We start from the raw sequence: 25,808 nt of genomic DNA, 5'->3' as shown, positions 1-25,808 counted from the left end.
GCCTTTGGTAGTGGGTATTGGTCCTGCAGGGAGAAATGATTGATAGTTATTTTGTAATCGCCACAGATTCTGATGGTGCTGTCTCCCTTGAGGACTGGGACAATAGGACTGGCCCACTCGTTGAACTCGATCGGTGAAATGATGCCCTCTCGTTGCAGCTGGTCTAGCTTGGTCTCTACCCTTTCTCTCATCATGTACGGTACTGCTCTCGCCTTGTGATGGATGGGTCGTGTCCCCGGAATTAGGTGGATCTGCACTTTTGCTCCATGGAATTTCCCGATGCCTGGTTCGAACAGCGAAGGGAACTTGTTTAAGACCTGGGCACACAAAGTGTCGTCAGCGGGCGATAGCGCTCGGAGGTCATCCCAGTTCCAGCGTATCTTTCCCAGCCAGCTCCTGCCAAGCAGCGTGGGACCTTTGCCTGGTACCACCCAGAGTGGTAGCTTGTGCACCGCTCCATGATAGGAGAACTTTACGGTAGCACTGTCGATTACGGGAATCATTTCTTTTGTGTAAGTTCTTAGTTTCGTACGAACTGGAATTAAGACTGGCCTTGAGGCCTTGCTGCACCACAATCTTTCGAATGTCTTTTTGCCCATGATGGACTGGCTCGCGCCCGTGTCCAGCTCCACTGACACTGGGAGTCCATTTAGTTCAACATTCACCATTATCGGGGGACACTTTGTGGTGAATGTGTGCACCCCATGTACCTCTGCCTCCTTGGTCTGAGGCTCCGGGGATCTGTTCTCCTCTGCAACATGGTGGTTTGCAGAATTAACAGGATTTGCAGTTCGCCTGCACATACATTGGGACATTGTTCCACAGCCCTTGCAAATGTACCCTTTGAAGCGGCATGAATGGAAACGATGATCACCCCCACAGTGCCAACAAAGTGTTAATGGCCTTGCATTCATCACCCTTGATGGTGGACTCAGACATCTGCAGACGTGCAGCTGCAGGCATGTGTGGCCTGCCCTGTACGTTGCGATTTGAAAACAACATCACTTTGTTCACAGTACTTGTAGCAGCACCTGTGTGCTGAGAGATTTGCTTCGTATTGTCACTGGTGGCAATGAACGCCTGGGCTATCGCAATGGCCTTACTCAAGGTTGGGGTCTCTACAGTCAGAAGTTTGAGAAGTATGGTTTCATGGCCAATGCCAAGTACGAAAAAGTCTCTGAGCATGTGCTCCAAATGTCCTGCAAAGCGTCCTAGCTCTGCGACATAACTCGCCACTTATTGGCCTTCAGACCTCCTGTAGGTGTAGAACTGGTACCTCGCCACCAGAACGCTTGCCTTCGGGTTCAAATGTGCCCGGACCAGTGTACACAAATCATCATACGATTTCTCCGTGCGTTTTGCTGGAGTGAGCAGATTTTTCATGAGGCCACACGTTGGTGCCCCATAGACGGTGAGGAGAATCGCCCTTCGTTTGGCAGCGTTCTCTTCCCCATCCAGCTCATTGGCTACGAAATATTGGTTGAGTCGCTCCACGAAGATTTCCCAATCATTTCCCTCCAAGAATTTCTCCAGGATGCCCACTGTTCTCTGCATCTTTGGGTTCGTTATCTGTATCTGATCGCCAGGTGTTATGTATGGAGAAAGAGTCAGACTGAATATTGTGAGCTCTCAAAGTAAAGTGTGACCTTAGTCTTTTATTGCAAGTCTCCAGAGTGCCTCTCCAACCTGTGAGGCCTCCTTAAATACCTGTGCTCCGAAGAGATTATGGGATCCCTTGGGACTCCAGGGGATGAGCCCTTTGGTGGCTGTACAGAATATATACAAGTTTACATATGTAGCAATCATGATAGCCCAGGCTTTCATGTCCACGAATGATAATACCAGACAGATATATTCTCAGCATCGAAGCTCACCGGCAAGTACTGTGCATAAAATAATGTCGCTAGCGGCAAAACTGCATATGGCAGGGCCTACACGTCTGCAGCTGCAAGACCAGGATGACTCAAAGTCCGCTATCGGGCGTGAATGCAAATCCATTAGCACCATGTTGGCACTGCAGGGGTAATCATCAAGCCCATCAATGTCGATTCAAGCACTACTTGTGCAAAGGCTGCGAAACAATGGGGCACCTCCAGCGAATGTGCAAGAGTGCTGCGACTCACCATGTGGCAGAGTCGGCAGAGGATGATCGATCTGTTGCATATCACACAGGACAAAGAGCGGCAACTCAACCCAAGGAAGAAGTGAATGGGGTACAAAGCTTCACCACCAAGAGCCCTCCTATCATGCTGAAAGTCAAATTGAACGGTATTCCGGTATCAATGGAGTTGGACACGGGAGCGAGTCAGTCAATTATGAGCCAGAAGGCTTTTGAGAAACTGTGGGGCAACAAGGCACAAAGCCCGATTCAGACAAAGCTGCGCACCTACACCAAAGAACAAAAAGGGCCACTGTACAGCAAAATTCTAAAAGGACAAAGGGTGTTAAAAAAATAAGCCTGAAGGCTTTGTGTCTTAATGCAAGGAGTATCCGCAATAAGGTGGATGAATTAACTGTGCAAATAGATGTTAACAAATATGATGTGATTGGGATTACGGAGACGTGGCTCCAGGATGATCAGGGCTGGGAACTCAACATCCAGGGGTATTCAACATTCAGGAAGGATAGAATAAAAGGAAAAGGAGGTGGGGTAGCATTGCTGGTTAAAGAGGAGATTAATGCAATAGTTAGGAAAGACATTAGCTTGGATGATGTGGAATCTATATGGGTAGAGCTGCAGAACACCAAAGGGCAAAAAACGTTAGTGGGAGTTGTGTACAGACCTCCAAACAGTAATAGGGATGTTGGGGAGGGCATCAAACAGGAAATTAGGGGTGCATGCAATAAAGGTGTAGCAGTTATAATGGGTGACTTTAATATGCACATAGATTGGGCTAGCCAAACTGGAAGCAATACGGTGGAGGAGGATTTCCTGGAGTGATAAGGGATGGTTTTCTAGACCAATATGTCGAGGAACCAACTAGGGGGGAGGCCATCTTAGATTGGGTGTTGTGTAATGAGAGAGGATTAATTAGCAATCTCATTGTGCGAGGCCCCTTGGGGAAGAGTGACCATAATATGGTGGAATTCTGCATTAGGATGGAGAATGAAACAGTTAATTCAGAGACCATGGTCCAGAACTTAAAGAAGGGTAACTTTTAAGGTATGAGGTGTGAATTGGCTAGGATAGATTGGCGAATGATACTTAAGGGGTTGACTGTGGATGGGCAATGGTAGACATTTAGAGACCGCATGGATGAACTACAACAATTGTACATTCCTGACTGGCGTAAAAATAAAAAAGGGAAGGTGGCTCAACCGTGGCTATCAAGGGAAATCAGGGATAGTATTAAAGCCAAGGAAGTGGCATACAAATTGGCCAGAAATAGCAGCGAACCCGGGGACTGGGAGAAATTTAGAACTCAGCAGAGGAGGACAAAGGGTTTGATTAGGGCAGGGAAAATGGAGTACGAGAAGAAGCTTGCAGGGAACATTAAGGCGGATTGCAAAAGTTTCTATAGATATGTAAAGAGAAAAAGGTTAGTAAAGACAAACGTAGGTCCCCTGCAGTCAGAATCAGGGGAAGTCATAACGGGGAACAAAGAAATGGGAGACCAATTGAACAAGTACTTTGGTTCGGTATTCACTAAGGAGGACACAAACAACCTTCCGGATATAAAAGGGGTCAGAGGGTCTAGTAAGGAGGAGGAACTGAGGGAAATCCTTATTAGTCGGGAAATTGTGTTGGGGAAATTGATGGGATTGAAGGCCGATAAATCCCCAGGGCCTGATGGACTGCATCCCAGAGTACTTAAGGAGGTGGCCTTGGAAATAGTGGATGCATTGACAGTCATTTTCCAACATTCCATTGACTCTGGATCAGTTCCTATCGAGTGGAGGGTAGCCAATGTAACCCCACTTTTTAAAAAAGGAGGGAGAGAAAACAGGGAATTATAGACCGGTCAGCCTGACCTCAGTAGTGGGTAAAATGATGGAATCAATTATTAAGGATGTCATAGCAGCGCATTTGGAAAAAGGTGACCTGATAGGTCCAAGTCAGCATGGATTTGTGAAAGGGAAATCATGCTTGACAAATCTTCTGGAATTTTTTGAGGATGTTTCCAGTAAAGTGGACAAGGGAGAACCAGTTGATGTGGTATATTTGGACTTTCAGAAGGCTTTCGACAAGGTCCCACACAAGAGATTAATGTGCAAAGTTAAAGCACATGGGATTGGGGGTAGTGTGCTGACGTGGATTGAGAACTGGTTGTCAGACAGGAAGCAAAGAGTAGGAGTAAATGGGTACTTTTCAGAATGGCAGGCAGTGACTAGTGGGGTACCGCAAGGTTCTGTGCTGGGGCCCCAGCTGTTTACATTGTACATTAATGATTTAGACGAGGGGATTAAATGTAGTATCTCCAAATTTGCGGATGACACTAAGTTGGGTGGCAGTGTGAGCTGCGAGGAGGATGCTATGAGGCTGCAGAGTGACTTGGATAGGTTAGGTGAGTGGGCAAATGCATGGCAGATGAAGTATAATGTGGATAAATGTGAGGTTATCCACTTTGGTGGTAAAAACAGAGAGACAGACTATTATCTGAATGGTGACAGATTAGGAAAAGGGGAGGTGCAACGAGACCTGGGTGTCATGGTACATCAGTCATTGAAGGTTGGCATGCAGGCACAGCAGGCGGTTAAGAAAGCAAATGGCATGTTGGCCTTCATAGCGAGGGGATTTGAGTACAGGGGCAGGGAGGTGTTGCTCCAGTTGTACAGGGCCTTGGTGAGGCCACACCTGGAGTATTGTGTACAGTTTTGGTCTCCTAACTTGAGGAAGGACATTCTTGCTATTGAGGGAGTGCAGCGAAGATTCACCAGACTGATTCCCGGGATGGTGGAACTGACATATCAAGAAAGACTGGATCAACTGGGCTTGTATTCACTGGAGTTCAGAAGAATGAGAGGGGACCTCATAGAAACGTTTAAAATTCTGACGGGTTTCGACAGGTTAGATGCAGGAAGAATGTTCCCAATGTTGGGGAAGTCCAGAACCAGGGGTCACAGTCTAAGGATAAGGGGTAAGCCATTTAGGACCGAGATGAGGAGAAACTTCTTCACCCGGAGAGTGGTGAACCTGTGGAATTCTCTACCATAGAAAGTAGTTGAGGCCAATTCACTAAATATATTCAAAAGGGAGTTAGATGAAGTCGTTGCTACTAGGGGGATCAAGGGGTATGGCGAGAAAGCAGGAATGGGGTACTGAAGTTGCATGTTCAGCCATGAACTAATTGAATGGCGGTGCAGGCTAGAAGGGCTGAATGGCCTATTCCTGCACCTATTTTCTATGTTTCTATGTTTCTATATCAGTCATTGGCAGTGCGGCAGTCAAGGCATCGTACGATGGAGCTGTGCATGATTTATCACTGTGGATTGTACCAGGCGATGGCCCAATGCTATTCGGCAGAAGCTGGCTGGAAAAGATTCGATGGAACTGGGATAACATCAAAGTACTATCTTCAGTGGATGATGCCTCGTGCGCCCAAGTGCTGAGCAAGTTTCCGTCGCTATTTGAACCAGGCATCGGCAACTTCACCGGCGCCAAGGTGCAGATCTATCTCGTCCCTGATGCAAGGCCCGTACATCACTTTACGAGGGAGAAAGTCGAGATCGAACTGGACAGACTTCAACGAGAGGGAATCAGATCGCCAGTCGAGTTCAACGAGTGGGCCAGTCCGATTGTTTTGGTGTTGAAAAGTGATGGCACGGTCAGAATCTACGGAGACTACAAGGTAACGATCAACAGAGTATCGTTGCAGGACCAGTACCCACTACCCAAGGCGGATGACCTGTTCACAATGTTAGCAGGGGTGAAGTCGTTCGCCAAGTTGGACCTAACCTCCGCCTACATGACACAGGAGCTGGCTGAATCTTCGAAAAGATTGACGTGCATCAGCACGCACAAAGGACTGTTTATATACCACAGGTGCCCTTTTGGGATTCGCTCAGCTGCTGCCATCTTCCAGAGCAACATGGAGATTCTGCTGAAATCGGTTCCGCGCACTGTTGTGTTTCAATACGACATCCTGATCACCGGTCGTGACACCACCAAACACCTGCACAACCTGGAAGAGGTTCTAAGTCAACGAGACAGAGTGGGACACAGGCTGAAATGCTCCAAGTGTGTTTTCCTGGCGCCAGAGGTTAAATTTTTGGGGAGAAAGATTGCGGCAGACGGCATCAGACCCACGGACTCAAAGACAGAGGCCATCAAGAATGCACCTAGACCACAGAATATGACGGAGCTGCGTTCGTTCCTGGGACTCCTCAACTATTTTGGTAACTTTCGACCGGCGTTGAGCACTTTGCTGGAACCTTTGCATTTATTGCTATGTAAGGGTGACGACTGGGTTTGGGGTAAATCTCAAGAGACAGCCTTTGAAAAGGCTAGAAACCTACTTTGTTCCAATAAGTTACTTGCACTGTATGATCCGTGTAAACATTTAGTGCAAGCTTGTAATGCATCTTCGTACGGGGTCGGCTGTGTGTTACAGCAAACCAATGTATCGGGCAAACTTCAACCGGTTGCATACGCTTCTAGAAGTTTGTCTAAGGCTGAAAGAGCCTATAGTATAGTCATGAATATACTATGGGGTTAAGAAAATGCACCAATACCTATTTGGACTTCGGTTTGAGCTTGAAACCGACCACAAACCACTCATTTCGCTGTTTTCAGAAAGCAAAGGTATAAACAGCAATGCTTTGTCCTGCATCCAAAGATGGGCATGACCATTGTCCGCCAATGACTATGTTATCCGCCACAGACCAAGCACGGAGAACTTTGCTGATGCCCTCAGTCAGCTACCATTGCCCATTACCGGGGTGGAAGTGGCGCAGCCTGCAGACTTGCTTCTGGTCATGGATGCTTTTGCGAGCGAGGGGTCACCTGTCACTGCTCACCAGATCAGGACCTGGACCAGCCAGCATCCTGTGCTATCACTTGTAAAAAGTTGCGTCCTCAATGGGAGCTGGTCGGCCATTCCTGGGAAATGCAAGATGAAAGTATGCCATTTCACTGATGCAAAGATGAAATGTCCATCTAGTCGGATTGTCTCTTATGGGGCAATCGCGTGGTTTTGCCAAAAAAAGGCAGGGAAACGTTTATACGCGACCTACACAATACCCACCCAGGCATAGTCATGATGAAGGTATAGCCAGGTCACATGTTTGGTGTCCCAGCATTGACTCGGACTTAAGAGTTGTTGAGGGCAGAATGGGAAGGCTTCTTTTCCCACGAGCGGGCCCACTGATGGAGGGTCGACGCTCGCCCCAGCCCATGTAGCAATTCTCGAAGTTGGCAGACAGAGATGGATGGCAAAGTATAACGATCTTTTATTACGAACGTCCGGGAACACCTCTCATCACAGCCGCCTGTGAGTGGAGATGCTCCCGGACGTTCGTAATAAAAGATCGTTATACTTGACCATCCGTTTCTGTCTGCTAACTTCGAGAATTGCTACGTGGGCTGGGGCGAGCGTCGACTCTCCATCAGTGGGCCCGCTCATGGGAAAAGGAGCCTTCCCATTCTCCCCTCAACATTTGGCGCTGCGAGCAGGGTACGGACTTCCCGAACAGAACAATGACCCAGCTGTTGGGGTGAGTATGTTTTAATTTACCACCTTCAAGTTAGAGCTGTGGCATCGTAAACCACAAGGGAAGGATATCCGTACAAAGAACCATCTGTAGTGAGTCTCGGAGGGATGGAGACGGAGGACAAGGACGATCTCGGGGTGGAAGGGGGGTCAAAGGTTTATCCTAAGACGCGCGCGTGTAGGTAGCGCGGCAGTGCGAGGGTACGACTCAAGGGAAGATATAGAGGAAGGTCAATTGACCCGAAGCGGTACGAGCGCACGGTGCAGGGACGAGAGAGTGAGGACATAGAGACGACGTCCCCGCAGTGACGGGATATATTGACCCAACGCGTGGCAGTACAAGTGTACGGCGCCAAGGGAAGACATATAGATATAAATAACGTCCTGCATACCTAACACGAATTAAAGGGAGTACCCAAGACCCTCCTAGCCTGAAGAAGGTGGGTAACTCGGCAAGTAAACGGGGACCCAGACCATTAAACAAGGGATGAAGGGAGAGTGTAACCGGGGACCCGGGGGGTCTCTATTAGAGTTACTAAGTAACAAATACGCAACCTTAATGGAAGGAATGAAATGGAGAGGGTGGCAGCCCACAGATGCCCCTGATAGGCAGAAAAAATGGTGGGATAGTCAGACCAAAAACAAGGTTAGAATGACTCAGGCAATTATCCTCACCTGCTACCGGGAACTAGTAATGGAAATAGATACCTATGTTGAGCTGATTCAGAGATTACACACGAAAATCGCAACCTTAGAAAGGGCTGTAAAGGAGAACAGTAACCCCCTACAGTGTGCATCAACAATACCCGACCCAAAGTTAGCCCCGATAACTGCTCCAATGTATCCCTCCCTGGAGAAAATACCAGTAGGAGAGCCTCCAGATGATGGAATGCAGACAGAGCCCCCGGCATATAATGAATACATAGAAAATAGGTGCAGGAGTAGGCCATTCGGCCCTTCGAGCCTGCACCCATACATACATACAGGCAGCTCCCGTATGCACGACTACCACCCCTGCACACGGGCAGCAACCCGCTCACGTCACTATACAAGAGGTTCCCCTCACCCCGCATGAGAGACAGACACTACTAAAGGATCTACCCACGCCCAAACCCAACAGCAGAAATACAGAGTTCTGGCAAAAGGTTGAGGAAATGTTTGATGCACATAACTTAATCTTAGGTGACATACACAGTTTGGTAAAGGCCAAAACCGGTAGTGTAAATTGGCAGAGGGCTACCCTCGGTGTGCAACATGGCGACTAGATGACGATAGGGAACCGGACCAAGCCACAGCGGTTACTAGACCTAAAACACGGGATGGATGGATGTTGGGGACCTATAAGAACTAACTGGAACAGAATATTAAAGATAACCCAGAAGCCAAACGAAACTGTAGGAGAGTATGGGGAGCGGAAATGGCTCGAGTACAAGGACCACTCCGGTGCTAATAACCCCGAGAAAGATGACGAGGCATTCCTAGAAATGTTTAAGGATGGGCTGGGGGAGGCGCATCAAAAAATAATTAAACTAGGATTCAAGATAGGGGATGACTATGATGAGATCTTAGAGTGGGCACAGAATGTAGAGGAGCTAAAGGCCGACCAGAAGGAGAAGGTGTCTAAGATGGTGGCGGCAGCACTAGCAACAGAAGGAAAGGAAAGGGATGGGGACCTCCGTGCCGCCCCCTTGACGTGTTACACATGTCACCAGGACGGACATTTTAGCAGAGAATGCCCACAAAAGGAGGCTGGGAAAGGGACGTATAGACCCAGGTGCCATAATTGCAATAAACTGGGACACATAGCAAGAAGATGCCGGGCACCGGGAGTGGGGGGGAGGCAGGAAAGGGTCCCCTGCAACCTGCGAAACAAACCCCCCAAACCGGGAAACAAACAGGGACGCCCATTATCCGTGAGGAACTGGTGGAGATCCTCCAGCAAAAAACATTGCCCCCGCCGGAGCCACCCTCTCATGAAGAGCTCCTCAACCTGCTCAAACTGGCCAGTGGTGGCCGCTCGGGGTTACCGGCCCCCGAAGGAAGGTTGGAACGGCCAAAGTTAGATCCCCGTATGTTTATTAGTGCAGTGTTAGGGGGCCGGCAGTGCAACATGCAAGTAGACACGGGAGCGTCGGTATCCATAACCAACCTCGACCTCCCCCTTACCCAGACCACGGTCAACATTCAAGGGATAAGGGGGGGTATTTAAAAAAGCAATATTGAGTGAAGTAGTACCTCTAGAGATACAGGGCATAATGATACCCACCCAATTCTGGTGCTGTCCTAACCCAGAAGGCACCATACTAGGGATAGACACTTTGAGGGAAGTAGGGGCACTTATAGACCCCCAGTGTAATCAGATTATATGGGGAGGAAAACATCAGACCAAACAGAAGTTCGATTGCCCAGCAGCGAGTAGCAAGGATAGTCCCAATACAGCCCGAATGGGAAATGAAGGGCATGTGGGGCAGTGTCTCCCGACTATACCCGATGCTGTGGGCACGGCACAAACAAGATTGTGGGCTGGACCGGATGAACCCAGTCAATATTCCCGGGCCGGAGCATAAGGCCCATAAACAATATCCTTTAAAACCCGAGGCTGATGCAGCAGTCCACCAAATAGTACAAGAGTTAGAAGCGCAAGGGGTGGTGAAGCCAGTAACAGCCACCACTAATTCACCGGTGTGGCCTGTGAAGAAACCCGACGGGACCTATAGGTTCGCCGTTGATTATACCGCCCTGAACAAAGTCACCCCAAGGGAATACCCGATTGTGGCGAGCCCTTCTACTGTGTTCAACAGCCTGAACCCAGAACATAAAATCTTCACGGTACTTGACATAGCAAATGGGTTCTGGGCCATACCTTTAGAGGAGGAGTCACAGAAGAAGTTTGCCTTCACTATAAAGGGGAGACAATATACGTGGGCCAGGGTGCCCCAGGGGTTTCACAATAGCCCGGGAATATTTCACTGGGCATTGTCAGGGATCTTGGAACCCCTGGATGTAGGGGAAGGGAGCACTGTACTACAATACGTGGACGATATTCTTATCGCCTCAGGTACTGAGGCACAACACCTGGTGACCCTAACTACAGTACTAGGGGCCTTACAGCGCTCGGGGTTGAAGGCTAACCCTAGGAAAGCCCAGCTCGGAAGAAGGGAGGTTACATAGGAACAGAGAGATGCCCGCCGATAGGAAGGAGACTATTAGAATTATGCCTAGACCAGGGACAGTGAGAGGGGTCCGACAGATATTGGGGCTATTTAATTATTGCCGGAACTTTATCCCAGAATATGCAGAAATGGCCCAGCCGATACAGGATCTAGTGAAAGGAGGTAAATCCTCCCAGGAGCAAGTAGACTGGGGCCGCCCCCAGGAGACGGCATTCATACAGCTTAAACACGCCCTTATGAGCGGCACCTGCCTTGGGGTTGCCGGATCAGAATAGGCCCTTCCACCTGTATATGTATAATAGTGAGACCCACTACAATGCAGTGGTAACCCAGGAACACGGGATAGACAAAGACCTGTCGCATATTACTCCACGAAACAAGGAGCGGTAGCCGCAGGGCTATCTCGATGTGTTGCAGCCCTTGATTGTGCGGCATGGGCCGTGAGGGCTAGCGAGCCTATCATAATGACCGGGCAAATTATCCTGCATACACCGCATACCCTTGTGGAGTTGCTTAACACCAGGAGGCTAAGGACGATATCCGACGCATGGCGCGCCAATTGGGAAGCAATGCTTTTGCCCCCAAATGGCGCCTTGACTATAATAAAGGATAGCGGGAATAATCCCGCAGGCTGGATAGTCACCGAAGGCAAAGAGCACCAGTGTGACCCCACGGGAAGCAAGGGGGAAGCGAGCCAGATTAGGGAAACCCCACTTGAAAGGGCAGACATGGATCTTTATGTGGATGGATCCCGTCGATATGTAAACAGAACCCCCCGGACAGGGTGGACAGTCGTGGACAGCAATGGGCAAGATAGGGAAAAGGGTGCCCTAGAGGGAAATCTATCGGCTCAGGTAGCAGAATTGGTAGCCCTCACCAAAGCATTGAAACTAGCAGCAGGAAAAAGGGTCAACATATACACTGATAGCCGGTACGCCTTCGGAGTGGTGCACGATTACATGACTACTTGGAAGAGGCGGGGATACGTGACTTCGGGAGGGGGACCCATTAGGCATGAAGAGATAGTCAAGGGATTGGTAGAAGCTTCCCTCCTCCCTCAGGAATGTGCAGTAATAAAAATTAAAGCGCACTCGAAAATCACAGACAGGCACCAGCAGGGAAATGCCTGGGCAGACGAAGCTGCCAGACAGGCAGCTGAAGTAGATATGACCAGTAACACCCCGATTGGCTCATGTACCACCCAAACAGAAGAAATAAACATACTCAAGGTACAGGGAGAATCCACCCCACAAGAAATAGAAGGGTGGGAACAGAACGGAGCAAGAAAGGGGGCAGATGGAGTGTGGAGGAGAAATGACAACGTGGTGGCCCCGGAATGTCTCCGACAGAATCTATTGGGTCTCTACCATGGGTACACCCATACCGGTAGGACCGGCATGATAAACTCCATGTCACAATGTTGGTGGTGGGAAGGAATGGGGAGGGATGTAGAAAACTATTGTAGGAGGTGTATAACATGCGCAAAACACAACCCGGGAAACAAGATAAAGGTCCGGCTGGGACACCAACCTCACCCAAAGGGACCCTGGGAAGCCCTACAAATAGATTTTACTGGGCCACTGCCCAGCCAGAGGGGAAAAATGTACTGCCTGGTAATAATCGATCAATTTACAAAGTGGGTAGAAGCGTTTGCTACTAGGAATTGCACCGCCGATACAGTGGCTAAAATCCTGTCTGGGGAAATAATACCCAGGTGGGGAATGCCACTGCAGTTGGACTCAGATCAAGGTACGCATTTTACGGGGAAAATCATGAAACAAGCCTGTGCCCTGCTGGGGATTAAACAAAAATTCCACATCCCGTACCATCCGGAATCGTCCGGATTGGTCGAGCGGATGAATAGGACCCGAAAAACCGCATTAGCCAAAGCAATCGAGGAGACCGGGAAGGGGTGGGTGGAGTTACTTCCACGAATCCTAATGAAATTAAGAGCTACCCCGAGCCGAACTACCGGACTGACCTCCTTTGAGCTAATGACAGGAAGAGTCACGAGATTGCCAGAAGTATTAGTATCTGGAAGTGAGGACGTAGGACCTTACAAGGACAAGATACGGAGGTTCGTCATGGAACTATGTAAACAGCTACATGGATTACGAGCGCAAGCTAGGGACCAACAAACCATTAAAGATTTAGAAAGGGATACGAAGGAACAAAGGGTTCAGGTACCCCCCACAGGGAGCCAAGTCATGATGAGGTTGAATCCCGAAAGACCCGGATTCTCACCAAAATGGACTGGATCCCACCAAGTGATCATGATCAGCGATGTATGTGCTTGCATAGATCTGGGGGGTATTGGTAGATGGAAGCACTGGACCGAGTTGAAACGATTTGGATCTTAACCAACTGGTGGACACCGGAAACGTTGTGTTTTACAGGATCCTATTCCTCCTTGGAGCCGGGACGTCCTCCGACGAAGGAAGCTACAGACCTCAAGGCCTATACTATAAGACATCTGAAACCATTAACTGTGATTCGAGAGCCTTAGTGGTGGTAGCCGGTACAACAGTAGATTTAAATTGTTACATCGGACTAATGGGCATAACTCAACTCAATACGGATGTCAATCGACACTGGGGGTGGACCAATAACCAGGGCATAACAGTAGTAGTAAACAAGACCGCAGTGTGCTTCGTGCTCGAGAAGAAACGGGGAAGTTGCACTTATAGGGAGGAGGCACAAATAAGGTGCACGCCTGTCTTTGCCCAATTCTCAGGGAGACCTCAACCAGAGGATACCAGTTGGAGAATTTGCCCGGCCTCCCCGTGTGTGGGTACAGATCAGTGGTGTTGGGACATTTGGGTCCAGAATAGATCCACCACCGTTGCTCCAACAACCACTCTGGGAACTACAACTCTTCATAGTACCACCACACATCCCCCTCCCACATGCCCATCCATAAAGACAGGAGTCACAGGGGGACTAGTAATAAAGGAATCTAAGAAGAGGATACATTTTGGAGTGCGGCAACGGCTACTTACGGTGGTCCTAAACCTCACGGATATCATCCTTCCTAACTTCTGTGGGAATGAGACTATAAGTCTGTACCAGAATCTGATAGCGAATTCTTGAAGGTCCGGAATCCACAACCATGAGATTCAATATCAGAAAGGGGATAGAACAAGGTCGAACAAAAAGGGATATACTGGAAATGCTGGGCACGGGTTATGCTGCGGGCCTTACAACCGTGAATACCATAAGACCTGTATGCAATAGACGACAGGGTCAATACCTTGACGCAAATCTTAAGGGGTTTATTGGGGAGGGACATAAATAACCAAGCCCTGCAAGCGCGGTTGGGAAATGGCACGGAAGGGGAACTGTTACAGGTGGCCCATACATTACAGAAACATGTCAAGACAATAAATTTGATCCACGCAATGGGGAACGATATAAGTAAACGATTACAAGCTGAGATAGTTTGCTCCGGGTATGGGGCCTGGATATTAAGTGAGGTACAACATAATTTGGAGCAATTCCAGAATGGAGACATACCAAATTGGATCCCGAACAGCATACTTAACAATTGGACTCTAGATAAAAAAATGAATAACACATGCGAGGGACGAAGGAATAGTCACGTATGGGTGCCAAAATTCAGATGTATTACTGGGCGGGTGAATATGATCGGATTTGTGTTGTCCATACCACAGTATGATGTAATGATGTACCAGATCGATAATATTGGTGAAGTGAGAAACCAAACTCGGTTACGTTACCATCAGGCTGCCAGATGGGTGATTACAGTTAACAATAGTACCAAAGGCATTGGCATAACCGACTGCTATAAAAATAACCAAGTGGTTTTATGTCGAGGTACGCCACAAATGACGAATGATGATTGTGGATTCCGGCAGATAAACGGATGTATGCTGAGTATCACTACTCTTGAACACGATCTTGAGACCATCGCTGCCCCGCAAGGAAACGGAGAGTGCTGCGTGAGCACGGGGGCAGCCAACCTGACGATTAAGACCAGGGGACGAGTCGCTCCCTGTGTCCTCATTCGTCCTAACTTCTGTTTCAGACCCAAGGGAGAAATAGACATAGACGGATATCACATACATCCCGAGACAACGGAAATCATCCGTGGAACAGTCACGGATACCCTCCGAGAGGGGTACAAGGAGGCAGTATGGGAACCGCAAGGCAAACAGATACCGGAATTAAATGAGGAACAATTACGTTTGGAATTACGCAAGGAACCCAGAATCAAAGACGACAGTATATCCGGCTGATGGAAGAAATAGACAATTTACAGAGAGACACTAATGCAATGCTGGCTGATCAGCCCTGGTACTCAAAGCTGTGGGACATTGGACTTAATATTCAAATTCACCCATGGATAAGAATAATATCACATGTACTTGTAGTAATACAGGGCCTGGTTCTGATGGCCATGATGGGATTAACATGTGCACGAATTAACCAGGCAAATCTACCCTGTAGAGCACGCGCTATGATTAAGGCCATAAGGGATGAAAATTTAAGCAGTCCTACAGGAAGGACTTACCTTATATAACCCTGCGGGAAAGGTCTCAGGAGGTCCGAAGCTTGGGAGATGGCCACCCAGGTGAACGGACCTATCTGGAACTTGCCTACAGGGAGATAGTTATCAGGAAATATGGCCAGCTTGGCGTATAGCCAAGGGCCAAAAGGGGGGATATGCAAGAGAAAAATTTGGCATTAGGGGTACCAGCAGGACAAGGGTTAAAGTGCTGGTTCCTGCACTGACCCATAAGGAGGTAAAAGGCCTTTCTTCTTGGCCTTGTACATTCCAGCACCAAGGCTCCAGAAGGTACTGTTATGGGTTGGGATACCAGATAGTATTCCAACAAGAAATGTCAATATGAGAGAACCTAAACAGACTGCTGATAAGGCCTTGTGAAGAGGCCCGAGATAGACTTCATGGCACCAAAGGAAATGTATAATAAATTCCAACTTAATGATACCATTCTGGGTACGGTCTAAGATGGTCACGAGATCATGGCCTGTCAATCAGAGCTCATGACCTGTCAATCCGAAGTAGTACCGATAAGGTAGTCCAATTAGAGAAGTCGCACTGATAAGGTAGTCCAATTAGAGAAGTAGCATTAATAAGATATTCCAATTAGAAATCTAGGGAGGTCTTTCCCGGGAACGGAGGGGTTTTTGAAATGTATAAAAGTTGTATGATTGTGCTGTTCGGGGAGCATCTCCACTTACAGGCGGCTATGATGAGAGGTGTTCCCGGACCTTCTTAATAAAAGATCGTTATACTTTGCCATCCATCTCTGTCTGCTAACTTCGAGAATTGCTACGTAGGCTGGGGCGAGCGTCGACCCTCTATATCAGTGGGCCCGCTCGTGGGAAAAGAAGCCTTCCCATTCTCCCCTCAACAGAGTCATGCGTACACCAGTGCAACACGTGCTCACAATTGAGCAATGCACCAAGGGAGAGTCCATTGAGTCTGTGGTCATGGCCCTCCAAACCGTGGTCCAGAATCCATGTAGATTTTGCTGCCCACTTTCTCGGAAAGATGTTTTTAGTGGTAGTGGACGCTTACTCTAAATGGATTGAATGCGTAATCGTGTCATCCAGCACATCCACTGCCACCACGGAAAGCCTCCGGGCTATGCTCGCCACCCATGGTTTGCCCGCGTCCTTGTCAGTGAAATTGACCGTGTTTCACCAGCTCGGAATTCAATTAGTCTATGACCCGCAATGGCATCAAGCACGTCATGTCTGCCCTGTTTAAGCTCGCATCCAACGGTCAAGCGGAGCTTGAAACGCATGACGGAAGGCTCCTTGCAGACCCGCTTATCTCGGGTTCTGCTCAGCTACCAGACGCGACCCCACTCGCTCACTGGGGTTTCCCCTGCAGAATTGTTAATGGAGAGCACTCAAAATCAGGCTCTCCCTCGTCCACCCAGATTTAAATGATCATGTGGAAACCCGGCATCACCGGCAACACATGTATCACGGTCGCGCGGCTGTATCGCGTGACATTGATGTTAACGACCCTGTGTTTGTCCTGAATTACGGTCATGGTCCTAAATGAGTCGCTGGCACTGTCTTGGCCAAGGAGGGGAATAGAATGTTTGTAGTCAAAATACTGAATGGACAAATGTGCAGAAAGCATTTGGATCAGACCAAACTGCGGTTCACCGACAACCAGGAACAACAAGAGGACATCACCATCGATTCACCAACACACACCCAACCAGCAATCGACCTCGCTGTCAATCAAGAGGATGAACCCACCATTGCCAACAGTCTTGCCAGATCAGCCACGCCGCAGTGCAGCAATGGTCCAACCAACTCACCCATGCCAGAGTTTGAACTCAGACGATCAACCAGGGAGCGTTGGATTCCGGATCGTCTCAACTTGCAAATAATTTGTAACAAAGACTTTGGGGGGGAATGATGTTATGTATGCAAACATTGTAACTGTATAAGACTTGCCACCAGAGGGCGCAACTGTTGGAGGCCCAAGGGTTACCTACACACCTCATGCAAGGGAGTATAAAAGGTTGTCTGCCATGTTGCTTAGTCTCTTTAATACAACTCCAGAGTGCCTAAGGTCACAACAGTTTTAGCTCACAGTACTCAGTCTTGTGGAGTTCTTCCATACTTAACAGCCATATTTCTTACATTACAACAGTGACTGCACTCCAAAAGTACTTCATTGGCTGCGAGACGTCCGGTGGTCGTGATAGGCGCTATATAAATCCAAGTTTTTCTTTCTTTGCCCCAGTCTCTCTCTCTCTCTCTGCCCCAGTCTCCCCCTCTCTCTCTCTCACTCGCTCTCTCTCTCTCTCTCTCTTCTTAGTCTCACTCTCTCTGTCCCAGTCTCTCTCTCTCCCACCTCCGATTTCCTTTCTCTCTCAGAAGGCCATGAAAATGTTCGTGTAGATAATCACAGCAATATTCTAGGCAAAAAGTCCTGGAGATAACCCAAATGCCCTGGTAACAGCTCCAGCTCCATGCTCGAGCGGCAAGTCCACACAATTCGTGGTTTGGCTCCACTTCCGGCTTCCTCATATATCGTACTGCGCTTGCGCGACCGGATCAAGCGGCATGCGCAAAAAGGAGTGGGGTCTGTGGCGTATGCGCAGAAGGACACAAAAATGTTTGTGCAGATAATCACTCCGTTTAGTCAGGGCAAACACCTTGAATACTGGATTAGAATATGTATTTGGCGGTAGCACAAAACGGGCAGTATCGCATCAGCCACCTGTTCCATAATGGATGTGAACATCGGATGGGGTGTGAAACAGGCGGTCCAGTGATACTGTCCGTTTTGTATTACTGCCCAAGTCAAATTGCTACCCCATGATGTTCCATTCTGGTCACTAAGACAGAAGAAAAACAAACCGTCAAGCCCTGAACATGACATAGAGAGGGGCTACAAGACTGATCCCTAATACCCGAGGACTAAGTTATGAGAAAAAGATGAAAAACTTTGAAAAGGAGGGTACCTTACAGAGGTACAGAAGACATAAAGTGGAACAGTAAATGTTAATCCTGAGCAGCATTTCAAATTAAACCAAGAATGAAGGGCAAAGGTGCATACATTCAAACTGATAAAAGACAAATTCAGAACTAATGTCAGGAACCACTTCTTCACACAAAGCGCTTTATACTCTGAATGCTTTTCCAATAGTGTAGTGAGAAAAAAAGCTCGAGGGAGTTAGACACTTTGACAGTCGGCTCATAGATTCTTATGGAAGGTTGAACTACAAGGACTGAATGACCTCCCTCATTTGTAGTTAACTTTACGATCTTTGTTTGTGATACTAGTGTTATTGATACTTTGTCTTCAATAAAGTTCCAAATCAAAGACTGCTACACAAGCTTAAAGCAGTGAATAGCCTCGGTAAATCCTGGAGATAGATATGAAATCGACTATAAGCGACTAAGCAGTGAATACTCAGTTATTTTAATGGAGGTTTTAACCTGTTTATTTATATTATAATAGCATAGAAAGTAATGTTATTTGAATGTATTAATTTTTGGTAAGTTACTATCACAAACGGTAAATTCTAGACTTGTGCCTGTTACTGGGTTGAAAGAAATATTTTCTAAATCGTGAAGAGCAGTGTTGGTCTTTTTCACAGATTACAATATTCACTGCTCTACTTCAAACTTTTTTAAACAATGATACTGATTTTTATGAGAAGGTTCCTAACTGTCATAATCCAACTGAAATGAAACAGAGGCACTTACGGAAGCATAGAACATTAATATAATTGCAGTACTCACCTGTCATGTAGTTTTGCAATCACATCCAGCTGGGGGGAGATACTGTTGAGGGGAATCTCAGGTGCAGCTTCATCAACTTTTCCAGGATCTTCAAAATGTTCGACTTTCTTGCATTCATTCAAATGTTCCTGTTGTCCATCATTTTCATTGTACCATTCCTGTGTATCTGGCCTTAGACTCCCTGAGCTGTGATGAGAGTGATTTGACTCTTGATCTCGCCGGTCATCCATTCCAGATCCATGGATGCTCTCATTATCATGGTCAAGCTCACTAAGTTGGGAGCTACCTTGGCTGAGGTTTCCTGATGAGCCATATCTGCTACTTCCTGTAGGACTGTAGAACATGAACAGAAGTTCAGCAACTAACTCAGAGCAATTGCAGCAAAGCTTGTATGTGTATTGCATAACAGACACTAGGAATGTGGAACATAAGATCAATTTAATCTGAAACCTTGTTCAATCAGTATTTGACTCTTAAAGTATTTTAATTTACACTGGCTTTCATGTGAATTGATTTCCCTCCCCTCATAATTTTAAAGATCCATATGCCGTGTATGTATGAAAAAGAGAATTCTGAATTGTTTTTTATACTGTGAGAAAAAATCCATCATATGTTTCCACCAGAAAAATATATTTTTGTACATGTTAGTTCTGATTCAAGGATTACTGGCCAGATAGTAATGCATTAATTATTGCCTTATTTTATTTAATTTTATTTAAAGTTGATCAGTTAAAAGATGCCGACTGTTATGCATATACATGAACTTTAATACGCCAGTTCTTAAGCATTAGAGTTCTTTTTTTAAGTACATTTTACTGTGTATGTAATAGCTTATACCAAGGAGCAGTGACAACACACAGTACCAGAAGCAGCAGGTGCTACTACACTTAGCAGACTAAAGACAAAACTGCCGCATAGTCACCTTCACATAAAGCACACTAAAGCTGAGAACTTCCACAAAGCACCTAGAATATATATGTATTAAGATACAATACATAAAGTAACAGTTTTATTCTATACAAACTTTTCTGTTGTGTCAAATGATAATTAAAACAATGATCTGTAACTGAAAATAAATGGTAGTAAGGTTATTGTGGTACAAAATAAGTAGTAGGTATTTTACAGGAAATAATACTCAGGGCTCCAACATTCAAAAGGTTCACAAACATAGGTGGACCCATCACTTTCCCCTACTTTGCTAGTCACTATATTTCAAAATTTCAAAATCAAGATGCAATCAAGCCATTTATTTAGATAATTTAGTTAAATATTGTGCAGTGGTTATCCTGAGGAATATTCAACTGTGCAGTTGTAAGTTTTAGTGCTAGAGCCAATTATATGAGTTCATTCAAAACTGAACTGTGTGTAATTTATTTGTACCAATTATACTATCAAACAGGTGAAATTGCAATCTTCTCCACCTGATTCAGTCTGCAGAAGTCATGCTAAAATTGGTACAACAATTTGACTACCAAAAAATAATATGACATTTTTGTTAAGAAATTGTTATAATTGTAATTTCCAAATTTATTTCATTTTTTTTCCAGGTGTATTAAATATAATTAGAAGCTACCAGCTATTAATCTTGAAGAAAAGAGAACGTGCCCTGACAGACTTTAAGACATGTCTAATTTGTCAGTGTGGTGAAAAGGACTTTTTACGCCAGTTATGCAATTGGATATTTGGCACAGCTAAATGGCAAATAAAAATAATTTCTCTTTAGATTGGAAGTTCATATGAATACAAAGGATGCGATTTTGGTTAAAATACAGTATGTCATGCAAAATGCACAAACTAATACAAATCAAAAGATTGTGGAACAAAAGAGTCATCATAAAATGTCAAATACATTGATTCTCAAGCACACAAAAACAGCTGTTAAAGCATTGTCATTACTTGACACACCTGTTTGTTACAACAGCGAATGTTCTATCTTTTGGGGAAGCTATATTAAAAAAGTAACAAGGCACCTTTAATGAACTCCTTTTTGGACAGGTACTTAATATGACAAAAAGCCTAAGAACTTGATGGAGATATGTTACATAAAATACAAGGTTGCAGATACTAATTTATTGATATGGCTGCTAATGTTTTCCTTTATCAATGTTTATGAATGGGTGCTTATGAGGGAAAATAAGCGAGAATGCACAAGGCAGGTAGTGAGGCTGCCTTTTCAAGGTGTATTTAAAGACATGAGCCACTCTTCAACAATTTGAAGAAGCTTCTACGTCTCAATATCGCAATCTGTTGTGGACAATGTCAGCTCTAACAGATCCTACAGCCTCATAAGGTGGCTTCTAAGTCATCCAGAAGATTGCCGAGTTATATAAAGACAGAAAAAGACATCAAGATTAATTTTCTGTTTTGACCTTCATTTGGTCATTTGTGTTCAGAAGTTCTGTATTAAGCTGAACCAAGAATGTCACTGTAATGAGAAAGTGTCCATTGTCTTTAAAAAAAATACAGAAAATTATGGCAAACGATCCTTTATATGGGCAAGTTTTACTTCATGGATTATTGCAATTTGTATCCTATGAAATCAACAGGAGTTGAAAATACAAAACCTGCAGATGTTGGAAATCTGAAATAAAAACAGAAAATGCTGGAAATACTCAGAAGGTCAGGCAGCATCTGTGGAGAGAGAAACAGCGTTAACATTTCAGGTTGATGACCTTTCGTCAGGAGTTGAAGATATCCTTGTGGAAGCTAGGAATTGGTGAGACACCCATTTTTGTTGTCGGCGGTGGGGGGGGGGGGCGGTGGGAAGGGGGGCGGCGAGGGTCAGATTTCTGCCATTTACAATTTGCAGTGAAATCATAAATGCATTCTTTATTCATGCTCTTCGAATTTCCTTATCAATAATAAACAGCAGAAATCTTCCCTCAATATTATCCAAGATAGACAACTACATCATGCAGAAGGCTCACAGTTGGGTTCATATGTATGAATTATAAGGTTTTGCAAATTGGGTGCCAGGAAGAGAGTAAGATGTTAAATACAAAACATTACTCTTGATATCCCGGGAGTAATGGAGATGAAAAAACCCCAAAGATTCTGAATCAAAGCTGAACAGCACGTACATCACTAACCAGTCAGATCTGGTTGATTACATCAAAATAGTGATGATATTGAAGCAGTATATATCCACGTTAAGCATGCTGCTCTCTAGTAGGAACCTGTATCTGGTCAAGAAAATGATTCCAAATCTTGCACTTGTAGGCCACTGGATTAGCAAAGCAGACATAAAGGTTTTATTCCGCAACATCACACTCCAATTCTATCAAAGTTCAAATGTGTGGGAAATGTTCCTTCAGTTTAATCTCTTGAACAGGTGGTAGTTTCATAAATCCATTTTTTTCATCGATATTCACTGGCGTCCCATCACTGCAGATCCCTGCTTGTATTTAGGAGTGCAGTGAGAGCAAGATATCCATGAACCTAAAGTCAGTTGCCCTCCTGTAATGAGAAAAGCACCTGAACAAAACCCTGAAAGGGATCCTTCATGGACACATAAAGCAAAAAAAGATATGAATGCTATGCAGTCCTTCAAAATTTGTTGAAGGTCTACACAAAGGTGCAAAGTGGAAAACAGTTATCCATGAATGGACAGTATTTTCTGCACTTTAGTTTGAACCTGAACACAACCTCGGATAAGGTTATATAATGATGAAAGTCAAAAAGTGGATTACACAATTGGTCTGAAATTGTATCAAGGTGATTGCTCTTAAGAAAATATTGCCTTTCATACAATATTATCAGCAAGATGGGAGCAGAAGGCCCAGGAAAAATTGCTTTGCATCAAACACAAAGCATCTTTCTGTGCCATCATGCTGGAGATTGCTATGATGATAGTCTGAAAAGCAAGCAGATGAAAAATTACAGAAAGTAACCATTAAAAATGATAAAGTGTATGAACGTCATTGAATTACTTGTAATTCCAGAAGGAAGTCATTGGTTTAGAATCCTAAGAACAAAGTAAAGCTGCTCAACTGCACAAGAAAGGGATTGTGAGACATCACTCAGAACATCTCATGGAACATAACATTATCACAGAAGCATTTAAGAAACCTGGATCTACAGTTCAGATCGCCTCTGATGTTAAGAAGCTACTATAAATGTTGTGTGAGATACACATGAAAGCAGACACAAGGATCTTTGCTCAGACTGCATATTTTGTTCAAAAGCTTGAACCAGTGACAGACATCTTTCTGATATGCGGCTTCTAGTCTCCTCATTAGTGTTTTGAAAGAGATGTTGATATAAGAGAGTAATACATTTATACCTAATCATGATGCTGTCAGGTCTCTACCACGTTTTATGGTTCCAATCCTTCCCAGTCCTTATAACTTAATTGGTTGTAATACTGTTATCCAAGATGAGAAGCAGTCTCTGACAATCTTTCTGATAAACCTGTTGAATAATTCCTTAGATGTAACTGAACAAGTCATCATAGTTGCAAGATACATCATTGTTGGACTGTATAGTAGGCCAGACTTTGACAGCAACCTGGCTAATCTTTGAGCACACTTGCTTGCGACCACAACATTGCATAAGAGATGTCTTTCACAAACAGAAGACTTTTGCCAGCATATTATTCACCATCTCCATCACATCTCCAGCAAATGGCTGTCAGCAAAACTGCTCATGAAGCAGTGCTATTTTATCCCAAAGTAATGCTTCTTGTAAGAAAAATGAATGGCAAACTAATACCCATAATGATAAAACAATCAGAGCCAAAGGATGTCCAACAACTTAGGTACTACAAATACAGAAAAGGACAAATGCCTAATAGCTGCATGCATGCCAACGCCAATATTCAATGTGTTACATACAGCAAGAAAATGTGGTGGACGTGATATTGTGCTACAAGGTAGTGACAATAAATTGAATAGCCCTGGTTCACTGTTTCACTTTATATTTTATATGACTTCCAATCCATGTCCTATTTTAGGTTGTGATTTGTAAAGTAAAAGAATGACAATTTTGTTTGTTCCCATTGTGTTGCGATTATTTAATAAAAATATCTTTCTCTAAAAAACAGACTGTACCTTAATAAAACGATTGGTAGGTTTATGTGGTCAGTGGTAGAGTGTTCCTATAACTGATATGAAAGGCAAGTAGCTGCGGTTTCTTGATTTGTTTCGTTAAGCCTGTAAACTGTTACAAATGGTGACCTGCAAATTATGGGATATGATTTGTTAGGGACCTAGCCTAAAAGAGCTGGAGCCCTGACTGCAATATACATTAAGCATTAGAATGTAAAGGGATAGATTAAAAAATAAAATCACAAAACTAATTTAATACATGTACTTTACTACTACATTTCTAATGCATTATAAATGGTTAACGTTTTGTGCCATTTATCATGCGTAAGCTAAACTGGCCTTTTCACATTCAAAAGGTCCAAACTGTGCAAAGTTTGCTCCTGTGATCCATGCACCACCTCTGGAGATGAGCAGGCTGCAGTGGAAATAGCAGTTTCATTCTCCGGTATCTTCTTCCAGTTAACACATAGTTGTTCAGGTGACTCTTCTGAAGGTATTACATCTGGACTATCTTGCAAAATATCTGGATTTTCTGCTGTAAGAAATGACTGTTCTTTCCAGATATTGTCATTTTCAGCAATATTACCTATAACTTCTGATGTTTGTCCTGACTGTTGCATTCTGACCTCAACCTTTAATGTGCTACTCTGGCTTTCGTCAGCTAAACTGTGACCTAATAAATCAGATCTTGAAATATCATGGATGTGCATTTTATCTCTTTCTAAAGGCTGCTTTGTGATAACAGAATTTCCTTGTTTAGCGGTGCCCTCTTTTTGACATGAAAAGTCGTCCAGTTTTCCAAAAACAGAACTTTGTGCATTTTCCTCCTCTCTCACCATTTGACCAACATCCCCTTCAAAAAAGGTCTTGGAAAACTTCTTGAAACTCGATAACAACCCACTGTCCCTGAATGAGCTACTTTTAGGAGATGGTTCCTGTGAAAACATAGAACTAAAGGGCTTGCCACTTTCCCCAGAAGACAGAAAATTGAATTTAAGTGCTGTTACATTTGGAATTTCAAAAACTGACTTGGGTGTCTTACAATCAGTCTTTTGTGACGTCGTATTGGCTGGTGAACTACCAGAAAGTGGTCCCTCACAAGTATTGACATTGGTCTGTAAAACAGTTGTATCTTTATCATGAAACTCAATACTGGAGACTGCATCATTTGGTTCTATAATGTTATTTTCCAAAGGTGTAAGGTCTACATTTGTTGTATCAGGACTAAGAGTAGTATCATTCGTAGAAACTGCAATTGGCAACTCTTTATTTTCCTGTGCCTCTGAAGATAGTATACTTTCATCTGTTGTAAGAGTTTTTGGGGGGATTGGCTCTAATCTGCTGTCAGATGCTATTTGATGTACAGATTCAGTATCCTCCATATTATTATCGACCTCTCTTCCATTAGTGTTTTCATGGACAAATTGGGTATTGTTTTCAGTGCAGCTCTTGTAGTCCTGTTCCGATAAAGTATTAGCAATGTTATTACTGTGTAAAATATCCATATTACATTCAGAAACATCAACAGATATTTCTTCTACAAGTGTGTGTGGATCCTTCACAGCTTGCAAATATTTTCCTTCTATAAATTCACCAATTTCTTCTTGAAACAAAGCGTTTTCCAAACTTGCAGCTGGTTTTGCTTCTTCAGAAGCCAAGTTGAACTTATTGAGCAGATC

At 44.9% G+C, this 25,808-nt stretch overlaps 1 protein-coding gene across 1 annotated transcript in view; it reads right to left on the bottom strand.

Moving 5' to 3' along the window:
- The window catches only part of LOC139240107 (protein unc-13 homolog B-like), an 893,314-nt gene that overhangs the window by 263,742 nt on the left and 603,764 nt on the right, over window positions 1-25,808 (bottom strand). Inside the window, exon 9 of the mRNA XM_070868486.1 lies at window positions 19,085-19,417. Coding sequence (XP_070724587.1) covers window positions 19,085-19,417 — 333 coding nt within the window. The remainder of the gene's footprint in view (window positions 1-19,084; window positions 19,418-25,808) is intronic.

The sequence above is a fragment of the Pristiophorus japonicus genome, chromosome 2 (assembly GCF_044704955.1).
Source record: "Pristiophorus japonicus isolate sPriJap1 chromosome 2, sPriJap1.hap1, whole genome shotgun sequence".
Taxonomy (NCBI): domain Eukaryota; kingdom Metazoa; phylum Chordata; class Chondrichthyes; family Pristiophoridae; genus Pristiophorus; species Pristiophorus japonicus.
Note: the sequence above shows the minus strand (reverse complement) of the source record. Positions and strands in the feature narration are given on the sequence as shown.